Raw genomic sequence first — 18,898 nt, forward strand, 5'->3', positions numbered from 1 at the left:
AAGGACCAGAACCCTGTGCTGAGGTATTAATATGACAGCACAGCTCTTTACAGCTTTGACAGCCCTGCAGCCTCGGCACAGCTCAGCGAGTGAGCCCACGCTCCCTTAAGCAGCTTTCCATGACTGTCAGTCTGGGAGTGGTGCTGCTACAAGCAAACTGCATGGGTGGGTATGATAAAGTGGGATGACACAGCGCTTCAGGTGGAGTTCAGCTGCTCCCTACCAGGACTGGATTTACTGTGTGACCGAGGATGACACTTTATTTTCTAAAGTGGCTGTCACATTCATTTTAGACTTAAATTAAAGAGAGTCACCTACAAAATCCAATTTTAGTCACAAATTACACATCAAATTCCAGATGCCAGTAGCACAGCAGCAGACATACATTGATCAGCACCATAAGCCTTTGTTGCTACTTCCATTCTTTGCTTTGAACTGGGACCATGACATGAGACCATTATAAGCCAAAATTATGAAACCGTGATTGAATTCAAAATTGAATGAAAATACATTAAAACACCATTGCTCTCATTCCTATAAATTTATAATCAATTGCTGTTTTTCTCTCCTGCTGGCTACCAACCTCAAGATTCATTCATTAAGCGATTTGATACCAGCAGCTCACAGCAGCATGTGAGTCAGCTGTGGAGACTGATTTGGGAAAACCCACCTTACACACTTGAATCGCATGCACGATTCATTCATATGCAAAGTGGGAGGATAATCCAAAGTGTAGGGTACGTGGGGAAAAAGTAGTGGTAGTAAGAGTGGGCAGAGGAAATGGGGAGGGGAGCGGTACTTTGAGTCATCAGTGACACTCGGATCTTACCAGTATTATGCTGATCCGTCTCTCTCTCTCTCTCTCTCTTTATTCTGTCTCTGGCCTGCCGTCACTGTGGGCTTTTCGTTCTCCATCAGTTGAATGCCCACAACAATGATCAGTGCACATGCTGTAAGATGCGGCGAGCATGTGTCCACCTGGCCAGCTGCGTGCAAGTGTATGTCACTGAAGGGGAGGAGGATACCTTAACCGGACTCTTCAGTGTGAGGCTGAAATAGAACCAGTGCTCCCCTCTCTCCCTCTCTCTACCCTTTTCCCCCCCTCTCTCTTTTTCCTCCACTCTCTGTCTCCTTCTCGGTGGCTGGCCAAGCTCCTCTCCTCTGTGTCCTGCTCTCCACCTGGCCTCCATGAGTTTAACTGAGGACAAACCATTCCTCCCTGGAAGGTAAGCAGCGCAGCCGCGGGGTGTCCATTTCCAGAGCAATACAAAGAGATTAGACAATAACAGAAGAAAAGAGGGGGAGATCAACAATGATGACGCATTTATGTGACTCCCCAAATTTTGCTTGTTTTTTTTTAGTGTTTACTACCAGTGAACAGCGAGATATAGGCGCTGACATAGATCAAAATATATATATTTATGTTTTGTTTTCTTTTATTCTTTTAGATCCGCTTTTTTTCCTGTGAAAAGGTCTGGTAGTTTTTCCTGACTTGCAATCCTCCCTCTAACATGACAACATCTAGATATGTTAAAAGGTTATTTAGTGAAGGGCATTCATTTAAGGTTCAGATACTAAATCAAGGGAGGGAAAATGAATTGTGCCAGCTGTAATAATGATGAAGATGAAGGCTCAGACCTCACAGCCGACTCATGGGATCTCCGGCAGGATTAGTGACGAGATCCTCTGATTATCCCACTCTGTAACAAACGAGTGCTTTTCTTTATCTGGTGGTCCCAGTTGAAGCCGTCACAACACTGACCATTTGCAAGACAGCCTGCCTTGATCCTGAGCCGCTTGCTGCACGTTGTTTATCTGGATGGGTTTGCCTGCATGCATGAACTGTTTGCTGTTGTTTTCGTTGTTGCTTGTGCAGACATATGTGAGTGACAAGTCATTTGATTGTGGCTCACTCAAAGCTCTCTTCGCAGAAAATCAATAAGTGTGGACAAAGACGGATTTTGTTGCCCGAGTGTGAAGTCCTTCTGTTGGATACAACATAATTTAACAAAGTGACTGACCTCCAACTGCAGATGAGAATCAAAGGCAAATAGGAAATGAAAACAGCTGTTTGAGGGCATGACACTGACCTAATCAAACGTTTCTTTTTCTATACTAATCAGAGATTAATCTCACAATAGTTTGTGTGATATAGACTGATGAAGATGATGATGGGCACATAGCCACAGAGATCCATCTGAATATTATAAAACAACTTAACATTATAAAGCTATTTTATAGCATTTTATATTAAAAAATATGTATGCCAAGTTAATCCAATTAGGATGAACGACACATCAAATGACCAAAAGTTTGTAATGCTTGCATCAGACCATTTATGATTAATTGCCTCAGTAGCAATCAGCTAAATGGCAATCTGTCCTCTATGTTACCACAACTGCAGAAGCTCTATGCTACAATCAAATCATCCCCCGTATAATTCTGGCCTAAAAGTAACGCTACAAATACAAAACTGTAAATTGTTAATTTGCAGACATTTTCATACTTATTGACTGTAATAACTGTATTTCAATTTCCCTTGTGCCAAATGTGTAAGAATATTTTTGCAAACTCATGACAACCGTCAGCTGACAACTGAATCACAGTCACATTAATATGATGCAGTGCTTGGCGTGTTAAACACATCATGTTGAACGAACATTGCATCATATGTCAATTCTCCAGGTTACATAAGATATGTCGTATGCCCAGCAATGTTTGAAGGAGTTGCCTCCAACCATGCTGTCATGCTGCTAAAACTTGCTGTAAATATTGTACTGTGATGGCACTCGCTTGTCACTGTCAGTCACTCTCAGATGAGGTGGCAGTTCCACACAGCGAGGGTGACAGTTGACTTTAGTCTCACAAAGGTTTCACTAGGTCCTCGTGGGACCTGCCACACAACACACTGGACATCATATTTGCTGCTTTGATTTTAAATACTGTTCAACTCAAAGGGCTTTACCACCGATTTCCAGCATCTAGTGTGGTAGAGTGCTGCTGGGTGAGGCTGTCGGTGGTATAATTATGTTGCGCTGAATTAGAACACAAGAGTTTGAGTTGTATGCACTAAATCTTGCTTTCTTTCTTTTTTCTTTTTTTTTTCTGTCGGCTGGTTAGGCACCAGTCAAACAGGCCTAAAGACTGGTCAGCGGTCCTTGACAACCACCAGTTGCTAGGGAAAAAATGTGTATTCGTCAACCAATTGGCAAGTGGTTGCTGGAGGCTATGGGCCATCTGTGAAACTAGCTGCTAGAGCCACCGTCACAGAGGGCTAGACACCAGTAGGAGACGCCCAGGCACCCACCAGTCAGTAGGGAAAATATATCAATTCCTCGTCTGGAAGGTGCTGGAGGCTGAAAGTGGTCACAAACAGACATATGGTGCTGCACAAAAAAACTTCCTTGCAATTGCTTTGGTCACTAGTCAGTTGGTACAGTTGCCATAGTTTATATGGAAGACGCTGACTTGCCTGTAAACACTCGCATAATGGTAGTGAAACTGTCTAGTGCTATGCTAACTGTCTATTTGACTTCAGTGAAAAAAGCTGTGAATCACACATTTGTGATACCTGGCAATAAGTGTTTCACATCGCTGGGGAGGAATGTTGGCCCACTCTTCTTTCCAGAATTGCTTTAGTAATTCAGTCAAATTGAAGGCATGAAAAGGATTTCAATATGATTTAAGTTTTTTGGTTGAATTGTTGTTTTGTTTCAGATCATTGTCCATAACCCAAGTCCTCTTTAGCTTTACGGTACAAACTGATAGCTGGACATTATCCTTCAGGATTTTCTGGTGGAGAGTAGAATTCAAGGTTTTAGTGTATTAGTTTTACACCAGCTATCTGAAAATGTAACTTTTGTTTGTTCAGCCACAGAATATTTTCCCAAAGTCTTGGGTAGACGAGCCTTTGGGTTCTTTTTGGTCGGCATTGTTTTTTCCCCCATGCCATTTTTACCCAGTTTGTTTAGTACTGTTGTATCATGAACACTCCTCATAAAAGGAGACAAGGGAGGCCTGAAGTTCTTTAGATGTTTTTCTGGGTTCTTTTGTGACCTCCTGGATGACTTGATGACGTGTGCTTGGAGTGATTTTGGTAGAACGTCCACTCCTGGAAGGTTCGCTAGTGTTCAACTTATCTCCATTTGTGGATAATGGTTCTCATCGTAGTTCACTGGAGTCCAAAAGAATTAGAAATCTTTCACTGTAGATCGTGGTATGATGGGTTGCTTTTAGAGATCTTTTAATTCTATTCAATTCAATTCAAATTTAGTTATACAGTGCCAAACAGTTGCCTCAAGGCCCTTTTAGCCTACTTCACTTTGTCAGGCAGGTCCTATTTAGATGACGTATTGATTCAGCAGGTCTGCCAGGTAAAAAAAAATAAAATAAATAAAATAAAAAAGCTACTTTTTTTATTTACTCTGGTTACATTTGTCTAGTATTAAAATTAGTTTGATGTTCGGAAGCATCCCACTTTTAGAAATATTAAAAAAAGAAAGGGAAAGGAAAGGATCAAATACTTTTTATGGCACTGTACGCTTCTGTTTCACTCTAATAAGGATGATAATTTATAAACTAAACGTAATGTTAAACCTGAAATTAGTGAGTGACACTATAAACCCCCCAGGAATTCATTTACAGAGGTCATTTCTCCATAGACGTCTATACAACCAGGCATTTTTTTCCATTCAGAGGAGACGTGCCTGCTGGCTATTAGAGGGAATTCAGACTTAAGGCACTTCCACACTTCACTTTTCAGTTTTTTTTTTTCAAGCATATTTGTAACACAAAAAGGCATAAATAATTAAAAACTGCCCAATACTGCTTTGAAATGTACATATATAAACAGTGTAAATGCTCAAGGTACAGGGCTGGTAAATCAAGCCAAGCATGCAAAATTAAATGTGACACTTTGCATTCAGTTCACATTCGATCACAAACATTTTCTAATTCATAATGTCAATGTACATACACTGAGAGCCATTATAATGGAAAAGAGGGTAATTTACTTTAGATAAAAATATGAATCCTGTTGGTAACATTTTCTGAAGGAAAGAAAATGCTGGGTAACAGATTAACATTTAAACACAAATCAAAAATTGAGACTGGCTGGAAACCATGCAGATACACAGCCATTGCTCTTGAGCATGTGGTCTCTTTGCTGTTTCACTCGCTGACGTGCCTGTCAGCCTTTAAATGGCTGCTCATCTCCGCTGACTACAGACATTTAATGGTTATGAGTGACAGTCCTACTTTCAGTGGCACCGCAAATCTCACAGTTTGATAGCTTGCCTCAGGGAAACTTGTTGCAAACTTAATAGATAACTTGTCATGCTGACAACAGCAGTAAAACTGCAGAAAGATTATTTTAAATATTTTCCTCTGTAAACCACATGATTCTACAGGGTCAGAGAAGGAAAGGATAGAGTGCACATGTGCTTGAAAAATGAAATAATAAGTCAGGTAAGCAGGTGATATAAGGCGCACTTCACACGTCATCATCTGGAGGTCAAAGTCCTCGTGTCCCTGTATCAAAGGCGTCCAATTAATCTGAGTTATTCAGGCAAGCTTAGAGACATGACAGTTGTGTCATAGCCCACTCAGCTTCAAAATACTCAATCTATCACAGCAGACCAATGACAGAGTTTATCTTTCCATAACAGCTCCCTTTCATTTCCACACTCGCTATGCTAAAGGTTGTGTTGGTTTGGTTTCCCTGGTTAGATTAATATGCTCACATAAAGAGAAAAGCTTCAGCTACATACAGTATACCCTGCGTTTATGTGCTGCAAAGTTTAGCTCATTCATTAGTCAAACAATGCTGGAACTCAGTACTCTCGATACTCATTAAGAGGTTTTCTTTTATTTATTTTCTGTCAGACATGCATTGATTACTTAACTATGGTCACCTGTTCAACTGCGCATTGTTGCAAATATCTAATCAGCCGATCACATGGCAGCAACTCATTTTGGCATGTAGACGTGGTTACGATGACCTGCTGAAGTTTAAACTAAGCATTGGAATTGGAATGATTGTTGGTGCCAGACGTGCTGATCCGAATATTTCATAAACTGCTGATCTGCTGGGATTTTTCCCACACAGCCATGTCTAGTGTTTACAGAGAAAACCTCCAGTACATGGCAGCCCTCTGGGTGAAAGCACCTCGTTGATGCTAGATGTCAGTGGATAATGACCAGACTGCCTTGAGCTGATATGAAGGCAATAGTAACTCAAAGAGCACCTCTGAATGCAAAACCTGTTAAACCTTGAAGCAGCAGAAGACTCGTCAACAAATCTGCAACAACTATGTGACGCTATGATGTCAAAATGGGCCAAAATCTCTGAAGAATGTTTTCAGCACCTTTTTGGATATAAGGCCATATCCACACTAATACGTTTTCATTTGAAATCGCATCTTTTTCTCTCCATTTTGGCCTTCCGTCCACACTAAGACGGCGTTTTCGGTCAAGGAAAACGCAGCGTTTTGAAAACGCTCTCCAAAGAAACGCTCTCCAAAGAAACGCTCTCCAAAGATACATTTGAAAACGTCGTTTGGACAGCGAACCCAGAGCCTTTTTTGAAAACAATGACACATTTTTTCTATGCTCCGCTGCTTTTAATATAATTAAGAATGGATGTCTCTAATATATCTCAGACACAGTTTAAAGAAGTTGTACCCACCTGAAAACTTATTTATGAAGGGCAACCCATCAGACAAAAGTTGGCATAAAGGGACAGGAGCTTAAATGTCTTTTAGTGTCGAACAGAGGAGCTACACATAAACCCATTATAACATAAATAAGGATTATATTTTGAAATTTGAACTGTGCAAAGCTCCTTTTGTTTTATTATGGAGCTAATACAAAAATAAGCATATTATGATCCAATTAAAAGGAAGATGCACGCTTTCTCAGTTACAGAGCCAATTTTTTTATAAAAAAAGAAAAAACTCAGTCAGTGCTTGGTGAGAGTGCTTGAGCTTAAAAACCAGCACACTTGAGAGAGAAGCATGTGCACATTCAGATCTGTGCAAAGGATGTTTATGATTAATATCAGCTTTAAATCTTCCAAAACCTGACAGTTTCCCCTCCCAAGAGATCTCATGAGATGAAAACATGTTTTGCACAGATCTGAGTGAACACACATTTTATCAGAACACATGCTCTCACAAACTATCTATCACAGCAATAACAGGGCTGATCATTAATGTGGTAACAGTGCTGCTTTTAATCAATACTGGAGATTAGATGCTGAAAGAAATACCAGTATTAAGAAATACAGAGACTGCTTTTTGATTGTTTCTTTAAGGTAATTCGTTTGGGGAAGAAAAGGCTTTGGAATGATAGTAAACGTGTGCTAAGCCAGTTCCATCACTGATTCCTAAAAACCTTGAGGGGAAATTTACTTGATTGAGAATCCATTATTGTGCTGACACAACAATGAAGTTCATGGAGTTGAGTGGTACTAAAATGGGTCACAGCTTTGTACTCTGCTGAGTCTCCTCCACTCAGACTGACTGGACATTTCGTCATTGACTGGCGTGCTGACTTGCATAGTAATGAAGCTTCATCCCTGTGATTGCCTAAGTCCTTGAACATCAATATTGCCTCTACATCATCTCTGGTAGCTATCCAAGTTTTGCTCCACATTTCGTCCCTGCACCATCCTTTCATTCCCAATTTCCATTGTATTTTTCATTTTCTATCAACCAAAGTGATACACTGAATAGCAATCATCATCTTGTTTGCAAATAGCTGGGTAAGAAGAAGCCGACTGGTTAAAGAATATGAGAAGCATGAATGCCTCTGACAGTTTTCAAGTGATGGCGAGAAGACTCCATTAAGAATCTTCCAACAATGTGTTAGAAATCCTGGAGAGCCTGTCAACTCTGTTCCATGGCAGGGAAAAAAAGAATCACACTCTCACCTCGGCCCATTATGTATCTCTTCGATCACTTCAGTGTCTGGATTGCAATTGCATGTGTGCTTGCTGAATCATGTTTAGACTGCAATTTCACGAGCTTTTTATTCCCAGAAAATCTGAGCACATTTGGTCTTAATCATAACTGTTTTGTTCCCTCAATCTCTTGTACCCCTGTTGTAAATCCTAAAAATGGCACCGTGTTTCTAATTCTTTCCATCTGTCAATCCTGCTTTTTAGATATTTGTGTTTAATATGAACAGTCCTCAGCTTTTGCAGAGGATTATTTTTCTTCAAAACGGCTTTTTTAATTTATTTCTACATCTGATCCTGTAGGCTGTAGATATTTCTTGCAATAACAGCAGTAGGACAGCTTGCAGTGCACTACAGACAGTGTGCAGTGTTTGAAATGCTTCAGAAACAAAACTGTATGCATTGATTTGATTTTACATAGTGACTGCTGCTGTTATTTAACACTCTTTCAACAATACATATACTTCCTTTTTGCATGTTTTAATTTCTTTAGGATCCTGAGTTGAGTATTGACTTTTTGTAAATTCCTGGATTATTTTCAGCTTTATTGACCATGAATTAATTCGAGTGGTGACATTTCAGATGGGAAATGCTTCAGACACGTCTGCTGTGTTTACCTCCACCATCTCCAAGGAGCATGACATCTTCATGGGTTCACTCTACAGCTTATTCTGTGAGTCCACGCAACATTTGTGTTGATTTTTCTGTTTCTGTTTTTTTATGCTTTATCCATCTTTAGCACAACTTAATCTTCTTTTCTTTCACAGGTATACTGTCCCTCATAGGCAACTCCACACTGCTATTAGTTGCTTATCACAAGCGGTCAACCTTGAAGCCAGCAGAGTTCTTTATCATCAATCTCTCCATCAGTGACCTTGGGATGACACTCACTTTACTTCCACTGGCCATACCATCGGCGTTTTCACACAGGTATCGTAAAAGCTCCCTCTATATTTTCATTTCATTTCAACTTCAAATTCATTTATCAGTAATCATTTAATTTTTTTCTCTATTCACTATAAATAGCTACATGTTATAGCAAAAAATGGAGATTGATAGAGAAACATTTTGTGTAGTTGTGGGCCTTACCTTGATTTTCAATCTAGCGCCATGTTGAAGGGCCTCCACATTTAGTGCCATTCCTAACAAACTGATGTGAATTCACCAATTTCCTTCTCCATCAGGACCAGACTGTGGAGGCCTTTTACAGTGAACTCGTTGTCATGAAATAGAACCACTGATATAAGCCAAGATGGATCCATGCTTTCATATGTCACAGCAGAAACTGAGACTCATCAACATTTTTCCAATTTTCCTATTATCTAAATTTGGTAAACCGGTGTGAACTGCAGCCTCAGTTTCCTGTTGTCAGCAGACAGAATTGTCACCCAGGGGGGGTCTTCTGCTGCTTTAGCCCTTCTACTTCAAGGTTCAATGTGCTGTGTTTTTAGAGACGCTCTTACCTTGGTTGTAACAAGTGGTTATTTGACATCACCATTCTCCTCAGACATCTGGCTTCACTCAAAGAACTGCTGCTTGCTGGATATTTTCGTTTCAGCTCACGCTTCGTAAACCCTAGAGATGGTTGTGTGGGAAAATCCCAGTAGATCAGCAATTTATGAAATACTCAGACAAGTCTATTCAGCAATCCAACAAAAGTAATTCCGCATTCTTCGGCATTTTGATGCTTACTTTAAATTTCAACAGGTTGTCTTCATCATGCCTACATGCCTAAATGCACCAGCATATTGCCATGTATTTGGCTAATTAGATATTTGCTTTAATGAGCAGTTTAAACAGTTATACCAAATGAAATGCCCAGTGAGTGTATGTTACAACATGTCTAACCTAAAAATCTATAAAAAATGGTTTTAACAGATTGTTAAAGTTTGCATCTTTGCGAACTTCCTTTTTTTCTGTCACTCTGTCTAAATACCTATTTACATTTTCGTCATTGACCTCAAACTCCAACTCCTTCTGGGAAAATCAATAATGCAAAACTCTGAATGAAACCGTTTTCAGTGGAGGACACTGCAGTTTCCAAGCCTGACGAAGACGTGTTACATCACGAGCATTACCAGGTGTTTGCTTTCGGCTTTGTTTTTTGTTTTTGTCTTCACACTCACAGAGTTTTGCACTGTCAGTTTGCCCTGAGTTCAACAGCTACATCCCAAGAGAGGGCATCTGGCAAAACTGCGGTACATGTCATGAAAATGTCACCATTTGGGTAAACAAAAATAAATCTGTGGTCTCTGTCACTCACCACCACTCTTAGTTGCCAGATTTAGCTGCCTGTGAGTTGCTCTTCCCAGAAACTCAAATTCAAATCGAGGGTCTCTGCTGTTACAAGGTGGAGGAGATCTAGTATGCATTTCATACGTGTAAAAGTGATCATAATCTGACTTGCAAAGAGCAATTCCAGCACTGCAGGAGAGCTTCAGTGCTCACAAAGAAACAATAAGGCAGTGAGGTCTCTGTCCTTGTTTTTTATAGACAAAGTCTTCCATGTTATATATCCAGAGGTCCTTTGGTGCATTTAGCTTAGCAAACAGTCAGAAAATAGCCGTCTACCAACCAAAAATATACTTTTTAAAAACAAAATAATGCGAACACTTTTTGCAGACACAAGATACATGATGGCCTCCAGTAATAATAATGCACCTGATTTAAAATGTATTGTTCTAAATTAACTTAACTGAACCTCTGTTTTTGAACAGGGGCTTATTGTTGTTAACAGAGGTTAATATAACCAAGAAAGAATGAAAATGAGGAAAAGTGGGAACATTTTGGAAACTGTTTCTTTCTAAATGCCTGAATGCAACTGAAATGGATCATGTTCCAGCAGGTGCTCTTAATACTGTATCAGATTGCAGAATAAATATAAACAAATTATATTGGAAATCTATGTTCGGGATGGAGAGGGCTTCCCAAAGCTTGTTGTTATACTTCTATCCTAACCCTCAATAAAAAGACCCTCCAAAGCTGTGACTGAGACGCTACAGTTACACTCAAACAGAGAGCAGTTTTCTGGGCCCTAGCCTCCATTACATTTTTTTACTCATTGTCTGTGTGTACAGGTGGCTGTTTGGAGAAACCATCTGCCAGGTGTATGCTATGTGTGGAGTGCTGTTTGGTCTCTGCAGCTTGACAAACCTCACAGTGCTTTCCTTAGTGTGCTGCCTTAAAGTCTGTGTCCCCAACCACGGTGAGGGTGGAATAAATTGATAAGCATGATGTTGTCAAAGCTACAGAAAGTTTACCAGCAGCAGGAGTAAAACGACCATAATAACTTCAAGGCGCCTTTTTCCATCTCCTCTCTTATCAGGTAACAACTTCTCCTCGTCACATGCCCGCCTCCTGGTGGCTGGAGTGTGGTGTTACGCATCTGTGTTTGCTGTGGGGCCACTGGCACACTGGGGACATTACAGTCTTGAGCCTTATGGGACAGCGTGCTGCATTGACTGGCATGCACCCAACTATGAGCTTTCAGCTTTGTCTTATATTATCTGCCTTTTCTTCTTTTGCTATGTAGTCCCCTGCACTATCATCTTCCTCTCCTACACTTTCATTCTGCTGACCGTGCGGGGCTCACGTCAGGCCGTCCAGCAGCATGTGTCACCACAGACCAAGAGCACCAATGCACACACTCTCATTGTCAAGGTCAGAGGTTATGGCTGTGTCGCTTCAGCACCACTGACTATAGCTTTTATAGCTAACAGGATCTGAGTAGGATATGAAAACATAAATAATTAGAAGGTTATAAATTAAATTGATTACTTTCTTTATCTCTGTACAGTCTTCTGATGCATATGTAGACTTCTGCATGGATAGATTTAAAACTAAAGTTATAATACTTAAGATATGTTTTCATACAAATTTGCCACTAACATGAAACTAAATTCTGCATGTTATGTTTTTTGTTCAATGTTGTTTGAATATCTGCATGCATATGTGTGAATGCTCCTTCTCCACAGCTGTCTGTAGCAGTGTGCATAGGCTTCCTGGCTGCTTGGTCTCCATATGCTGCCGTGGCCATGTGGGCTGCTTTCGGGGATGCCACGCAAGTTCCTCCTGCTGCTTTTGCCCTTGCTGCAGTGTTTGCCAAGTCTTCTACCATCTACAACCCTATGGTCTACCTCCTGTGTAAGCCCAACTTCCGCGAGTGTTTATACAGAGACACTTCGATGTTACGACAGATGATCTACAGGGGCAGTCCGCAGTCCGAGCCGAAAGAACGATTCGGATCCACATCACAGCGCAACAAGGACATGAGCGTCTCCACACGCTTTTCAAATGGACAGCAGGAGAGCTACGGGGCGTGTCTGCACTGCACTGACAATGCAGCTCTGTGTCATGTGACACCCCAAAGGACTGCCTGCATCCTGACTGGATCCACCTACACGGAGGTGACAGTCGGTCAACTATCAGCCAAACCACAGGCCGAGTTCCTCTAGTGGAACAGCCTGATTCTTTCATAAAGCAAACAAAGGATGACACATGATCAAAAAGACAAAGAGGTTACTGAACAATAAAGTCTCACTGAGACTTCACCACCTTTGCAAGGACCTTTCGTGTCATCCTTTCTGAGTGACTCTTTCATTGTGAAATGAAAACATGATACAAAAACTTCTTCTCAGAAGATTTGCCACAGAAAAGTATACTTGCAATGTCTTGACGTCTACTTCTGTGTCAGCTTGTTTCCTGTTTCATTTAAATGTGCAGTAATTTAACAGGATTCCAAGAGAGCAGAAAATGAGACAGCAGAACCCCCTCCAGCTTAAAGGTTAATTAGGAAAATGTGTACCTCAGTGTGCATCATGAGGATAAACTACGTTTAATATTCCACCAGCGCCAACTGAGTATATTATAAGAGCGTATTGCAGTCAAGGACTGTGAAAAAGATTGTTTAGGTTTCTTTACATTGAGGACCGTGATACTGTACGTAAAGGGGTATTCAACCTAAAATGATCAAGTATTCACCGCCTGTAGGAGTGAATGTCTGATCTAATGTTTTGTCCTTGTCAATAGTGGGATGTACTGTAACTGAGACATAAAATCAAACTGGCAGCTGCAGTTTTCTGGGATGAACAACACAACCAAATTCCCCCACTTCGTCCAGCCTACAGGGTCTTTGAGAGGTTTAATGTTAGAGAGAGTGCTGTAAGCAGAAGATCACTTCAGTCAAGAGGCCTGTACTTGCAGGGCTCCAGTGCAGCATGTAACCTGCAGTCATTTTCTAAACACAGACTGTTGAACAAAATAGTTCCACATTAATTTGTACATAAGTTTAGATTTTTATTTCATAAAAAGCACTGCATGTGACTCCCTTTGGTTTACAGAAACTCCCATTTCAGTTGTGGGGCCTCGCTTCTCTTCTTATTTAGATCTTGGCAAAGTAATATTAAAGGGAACCCACGCTATTAAGAAAACTTAATAACCTGTCATTTCAAATCATTCTATTTAAACAGTCGACTGATTAGGAATCAAGGAAAATCAGTTTCTGCAGTATTTTACATCAGTACAAAGAGAAAGATTTCCAAAGTAGTCCATGGTAAAGACTGAAGGTCCTTGAGAATTATTTTGCTTTACAGAGACTTTGTCTTGCAGTTTATTTTCTGCTAAAAATATGCATTTACATCCATCAGTTAAAAAAAACTATTCCTTTATAGCAACGATGATGTCTTTTCATCCATGTCAGTGCAAAAATACATCTGTTTTCTTTTATAATGTGGTCCTGTTCTGTGTGACATCATGTGTATGTATATATTTTTAAAGCGCATCATGTATGTATTTATTTCATTATAAAAAAGTTCTTGTTTAGTATTATTTACTAAAAACACAAAAACAAACGGATCATTGCACTGTTTTGGGGGGCACAGAAAGTTGCATCATCTGACAGAAAGTGAGATTTCAGAAAGATTGAAATAATTTCAAATTATTCATAAAAACACTGTAAAGCATGAGGGGAAATTGTAATCACAAATTTTACTGAAAACGATCGTAGAACAGAGATTATAATCGAATGTTTAAGATCAGCTCTTATTTTCTGTGAATAAGGCAATCTTTAATATGTTTTTTCCAAGCACTTTAATTATCTGTGAGGAAGCTGCTTTGCTGGGTGTTCATTAACTTGGGAGCACAGCAGGTTCAAATTTACTGCCAATGCAATTTTCCATAAAGCAGTTTATTGACATTATAGGAGGCGCCTCTGTTTAAAATTCCTCGGATGGTGTGCTCTACATGTTGAGCCTGAAACTAATTTGCTCTCAGTTTTTAGAGAACTGCATTAGCGTTTTTGTGAAGAAGCTGGATTTGAAAAATGAAGCCAAATCATCCAAATGTCCTGCTTGTCCTGCAGTGGATATGGCATTTCTGGAAGGAAAAAAATGCATAAATAAATGAATAAATATTGGTCTGAATGAGGATAACCTTGGACAGCTTTGGTTTTAGGACTTGAGAAATAACCATCTTTGTCTGCCACACACAACATTTCAGGAGAAATCTTTCTGAGAAGGCTAATCAAAAATCAAAATTCATGTTGATAGCAAAGCTGCAACTGTAAGGTTGCCTTTCCTATGACGATTACATGCATGTGCATTTTAAAACATATAGGAAGCCCCATCTGTGTAATAAACAGTAAAATCTATAAGGCATATGACCTAAAGTGATGTACTTGTATTTTTTGCTAAACTGAGCTGAAATGAAAATCTTAACTGCAATCCCAACAGGGAGCACAAGCAAATATGCATGAAGGATCGACTTAGATGCAAAGTAATTTATTTTCCCCCAGTTTGAAAAAAAAAGCGCCTGTAGGATAAGCTTTCACTGGCAACCAATATAGGGAAGCAATGAGATACAGCCAGAGGAGGAATTAAAAGAAAAATAACTGATATGGCACATCGCATTAAGAGAAACTGGCAGTATAGTCCTACTTGGGTGCATACTGTAGCTGGGTGCATTTTTGAAACTGTGTATAAAAACAATTATTTACCTTTTTGATTACTGAGACTAATCATGTGAGATTCTTCATTCTGGTCCGTGCAGTCTGTTTGTAGAGCCAGATGGAAATTGATCGGTAAACATGATTAAGATTATTACTGAGTACACAGTTTTACCATTAAAGACTGAGTTTACCCAGCACAGCACTCAAATATGAAATAAAGCCTCACTTCAACAGCCACTTCAGAAATAATCGCTGCAGACTTCTCTTATCTTCATGTGAATTTCCTCTTTTCAGTCCCAATCTCCATCACCAACTCTCTTATCCTCAGTTTGTCTGTTCCTCTTAAAAGCCCAGACTATGACTTCCCATACCAACTGTTCTTGTGCACCCAGACAACTCCAGACATCAATTTAGTGCAAAACACAAATTTATTTTGGCGGGTTTAATTCTCTGCTAGTCCTCACTGCCTTGAAGGTCACTATAAGACAGATTTTTGTTCTTAAACATGCATATGTGAGAGAAAGGCAGGTCTATGAGAGACAGAGGAGAGAGATTAAAAACTCCTCTATGGGTTTAGGCTTTTTCACCTTACCTCTGGTCGAGGAAGACCACAGTCATACCTGGCAGAATCACCCTGATGTCAGGCTGTGACCTCCTGTGTAAATTAAAATGTATCTGGTTATTATAGTGCACTGAATCACATATTTTACTAACACTGAACTAATTTTTCAATCAATTAGTTGATTAATCAGTCTATCAGCTAAGATTTCTGTTGAATCAATGAATTGCTTAATATGGAGCTTATTTTCTTTCTTGGCTCTATATGATGTTAGGGAGAGCAGATATCCATAACATGGTCATCCAGGAACATATCTCTGACTATGACTGCAGCGGTTCCACCCAGCTGTTATTCACACTTCCTCTTTATGAGCAGCATCCAATCAGATGATAATTTAATTTGGAGGAGAAGGGAGTGAGCTAAAATTGCTTCATGCAAACCAAGGATGAACTTAGATAAATACTCATTATTTTGAACTGTAACACATGCGCAGTGACTAAAGATTTGGTGCTGGAAATGAGCAGAAAAGGTCCATTTTATTTTATTTATTTATTTTTTAAATTTTTAAGTGGAATTTTAAATCAGTTAAAATCCTGGAAAATGGGGTCAAAATTTAACACTCTATAATACACATACAAAGTATTTACGGTAACTCTCTAAGTAAATTAGTGTTTAAGATCCAGGACGTGATGTTAAAAAGCTGACATAAAATACGTTTATTAAACACAGTATGTTATTATTAGAATAATGAAAAGAAATATAAAGAAAACAAATGACCAAAAAATGATTATTCAGCAGAAAAAACAGACATGAAAGTAAGTGTTAGGTGCAACACTACATCTCAGCAAGATTTAACATTACAACTAAGGTCTGCAATAGACTGTGAGTAATTACTGTGCACTTCTTGTAAGGTTTCACTATATTTCATCTTCAACTGAGGGTGAAAGTTACATTCTAACCCAAACTTTGACACCATGGCTCTGCTTGGTTTTTCCCAGCATGCTGGTGCCCTCTAGTGCATACAAACAGAAAGACAGTGGAAAGACAATAAGCCTTCATTTAGTTATATATAAACAGATATTGTAGAAAGGTGTATGAATATTATTATACATTTTGGGAGGAAATAATACATTTTCACATATCAAAGGGGAAAAAAAACAAGGAAGAACAGAAAAACCACAAAGAGCAGAGGAACAACTGTGCTGTCTGTTGATTAATGAAATATAAACACTTACTGGCCACTTCATTAGATGCACATTGATAGTACCTGGTTGGACCTTATTTTGCCTTATTTCAAACCTGCCCTAATTCTTCATGGTATAGAAATGCTGGGAAGATTCCTCACCGATTCTGGTCCATATTGAGATGATAGCATCAGTTGCTGCAGGTTTGTCAGCTGCACGTCCATGATGCTAATCTCCCCTTCCACCACATCCCAAAAGTGGATTGAAACTGGCATGTTATCCTGCTGGAAGCAGCCATCAGATGATCTGTACACTGTTCATAAAGTGATGGACATGGTCAGCAACAACACTCAGGAAGGCTGTGACATTTAAATGATGCTCAGCTGGTACACCATTAAACTACCACCACCAGTTTGAATCACGTCTTTCAAGCTTTCATGTTGTTTACATCAAATTCTGTCCATTTTGTAGTGAAACTGAGACTCATCATACATGGCCACACTTTTCCAGTCTTCTGTTGTCCAAATTTGGTCAACTTTTGCAAAGTGTAATCTTCGTTTCCTGTTTTTAGTTGACAGGAGGGGCACCCAGTGTGGTCATCTGCAGCCAATCCCATCTGTTTCAAAGTTTGACATGCTGTGGGTTCAGAGAAGCTCTTTAGTATACATTGCTTGTAATGAGCAGTTGTTTGACTTCAAAGTGGTTGTGCGGAAAATGCCAATAGATCAGCAATTTTTAAAATGCTCAGCCCCCCATCTGGCTCCAACAGTCTAGTATCTTTCTTCCTCATTCTGATGCTCACTCTGAACTTTAGCAGGCTGTCTTCACTATGCTTACATGCCTAAATGCAGTGATTTACTGCCATGTGATTGGCTGACTAGATATTTGTGTTATCTGTGTTATATCTTTATCTCTGACCAACGCCCGGTCGGAGATAAACATATCAGGTCAATGCTGATGCTGATGGACATCTGAAACAGGCAGTTCATGCTTGAATTTGTCAAACAGAACAAGGGAACAGGAAACCTTAAGGACAAAGTGGCAAATAAAGACTAACACCTCCTTCAACCTCCTATATATTGGAATAACATTAAGCTGCATAACCTTTATTCCAATACCCATAATACCATAAAATTCATCTTTATGTATCCTGCAGCTGTAAATAAGTGGTGGATAAAATTACTTTTAAACTTATTACTGCATTAACACATCCCAAGGAGACACTGGATGTCTGCAGACACTATCCATTGCCTGGGGATGAGCTCCAACTGAAACAGGTGATCACTGTGAGCACTAAAAACTGAGGCACAATGTTACTGTGACAAAAGAGTCAGTACGTTCCAGTTAAGATGTAAAACTGGTATTTAGGTTTACATCTTAAGATGTGCTTCTGCATACTGGCGCTTTTTGCAGAATGCAAGCCAGCATGTTTTTGAGGGGTTTTTTGTCTGTGTCAGCTACACATAATGCATGACTGTCAAAGTACAAAGTGCTGTTATGATGGAGTATATCCCACTTGTACGCATTCTGCATGCACCAATACGTATTTTGTAAGAGCAGCTGTGGTATGCATTAAAGGGAAAAAATATTCAGTTTGGGATGCAGCCCAGATAATTAAAAACACCTGTGTGTGTCTGTGCACTCCTAAATAAGATACAGTATGACAGTCTCGTGCTGTACCCTCGTGCTTTTCCTTCACATGTCCACTGGTCATTAGGACCAAAAATATATTAAATCATTTTGAGGATTTAAACACAAGTAGAAGAAGTAGAAACACCAAACATCAGATTACCACATGAGAAGCATTTATGATGGACTGCTTTAAGAATCCACACCTGATCATGTGTGAAATGAAACTTGTCAGACTTTACAGCAGTAATCGCTGTAATTTGTTACCTTTTCTTTCAATACAACATCTGTCAGTGAGAGAAATTATATAATCACATAGGTTTTTAAATGACTTTCCTTTTTTCACACGAATAAGTTAAGAGTCTGAGGTCAAACCAGTTTGACTCACTGAACTGAAGCCCACTGGGGCATGAAGCCTCTGAAAAGCATTGCTTGTGAGCTGGTTTTTTTCAAAACATAAAACATTAGCTAATTTGTAAAAAAAAAAAAAAAAAGAAAAAAAAAGAAAAGAAAAGAAAAAGAAAAGACCAAATGTTCCTTCTTGTGAATTGTTACATGAGACTGAGTGTGCTTTAGTTTTAAGAAACATCAGTTTAACAGAAACATAAAACAGTTATTTAGTGCTT

At 39.4% G+C, this 18,898-nt stretch overlaps 1 protein-coding gene across 1 annotated transcript; it reads left to right on the forward strand.

Annotated features, from left to right (window-relative positions):
• The first annotated feature begins 864 nt into the window (after nt 1–864).
• opn7d (opsin 7, group member d) lies at nt 865–15,343 on the forward strand. The gene is made up of 6 exons (XM_063465084.1): nt 865–1,226; nt 8,540–8,630; nt 8,725–8,887; nt 11,035–11,162; nt 11,283–11,617; nt 11,932–15,343. Exons 2-6 carry the CDS (start codon nt 8,540–8,542, stop codon nt 12,409–12,411), a joined length of 1,197 nt encoding a protein of 398 aa, XP_063321154.1. The 5' UTR covers nt 865–1,226; the 3' UTR covers nt 12,412–15,343.
• The last annotated feature ends 3,555 nt before the right edge of the window (nt 15,344–18,898 follow it).

The sequence above is a fragment of the Pelmatolapia mariae genome, linkage group LG20 (genome assembly GCF_036321145.2).
Source record: "Pelmatolapia mariae isolate MD_Pm_ZW linkage group LG20, Pm_UMD_F_2, whole genome shotgun sequence".
Lineage (NCBI taxonomy): Eukaryota > Metazoa > Chordata > Actinopteri > Cichliformes > Cichlidae > Pelmatolapia > Pelmatolapia mariae.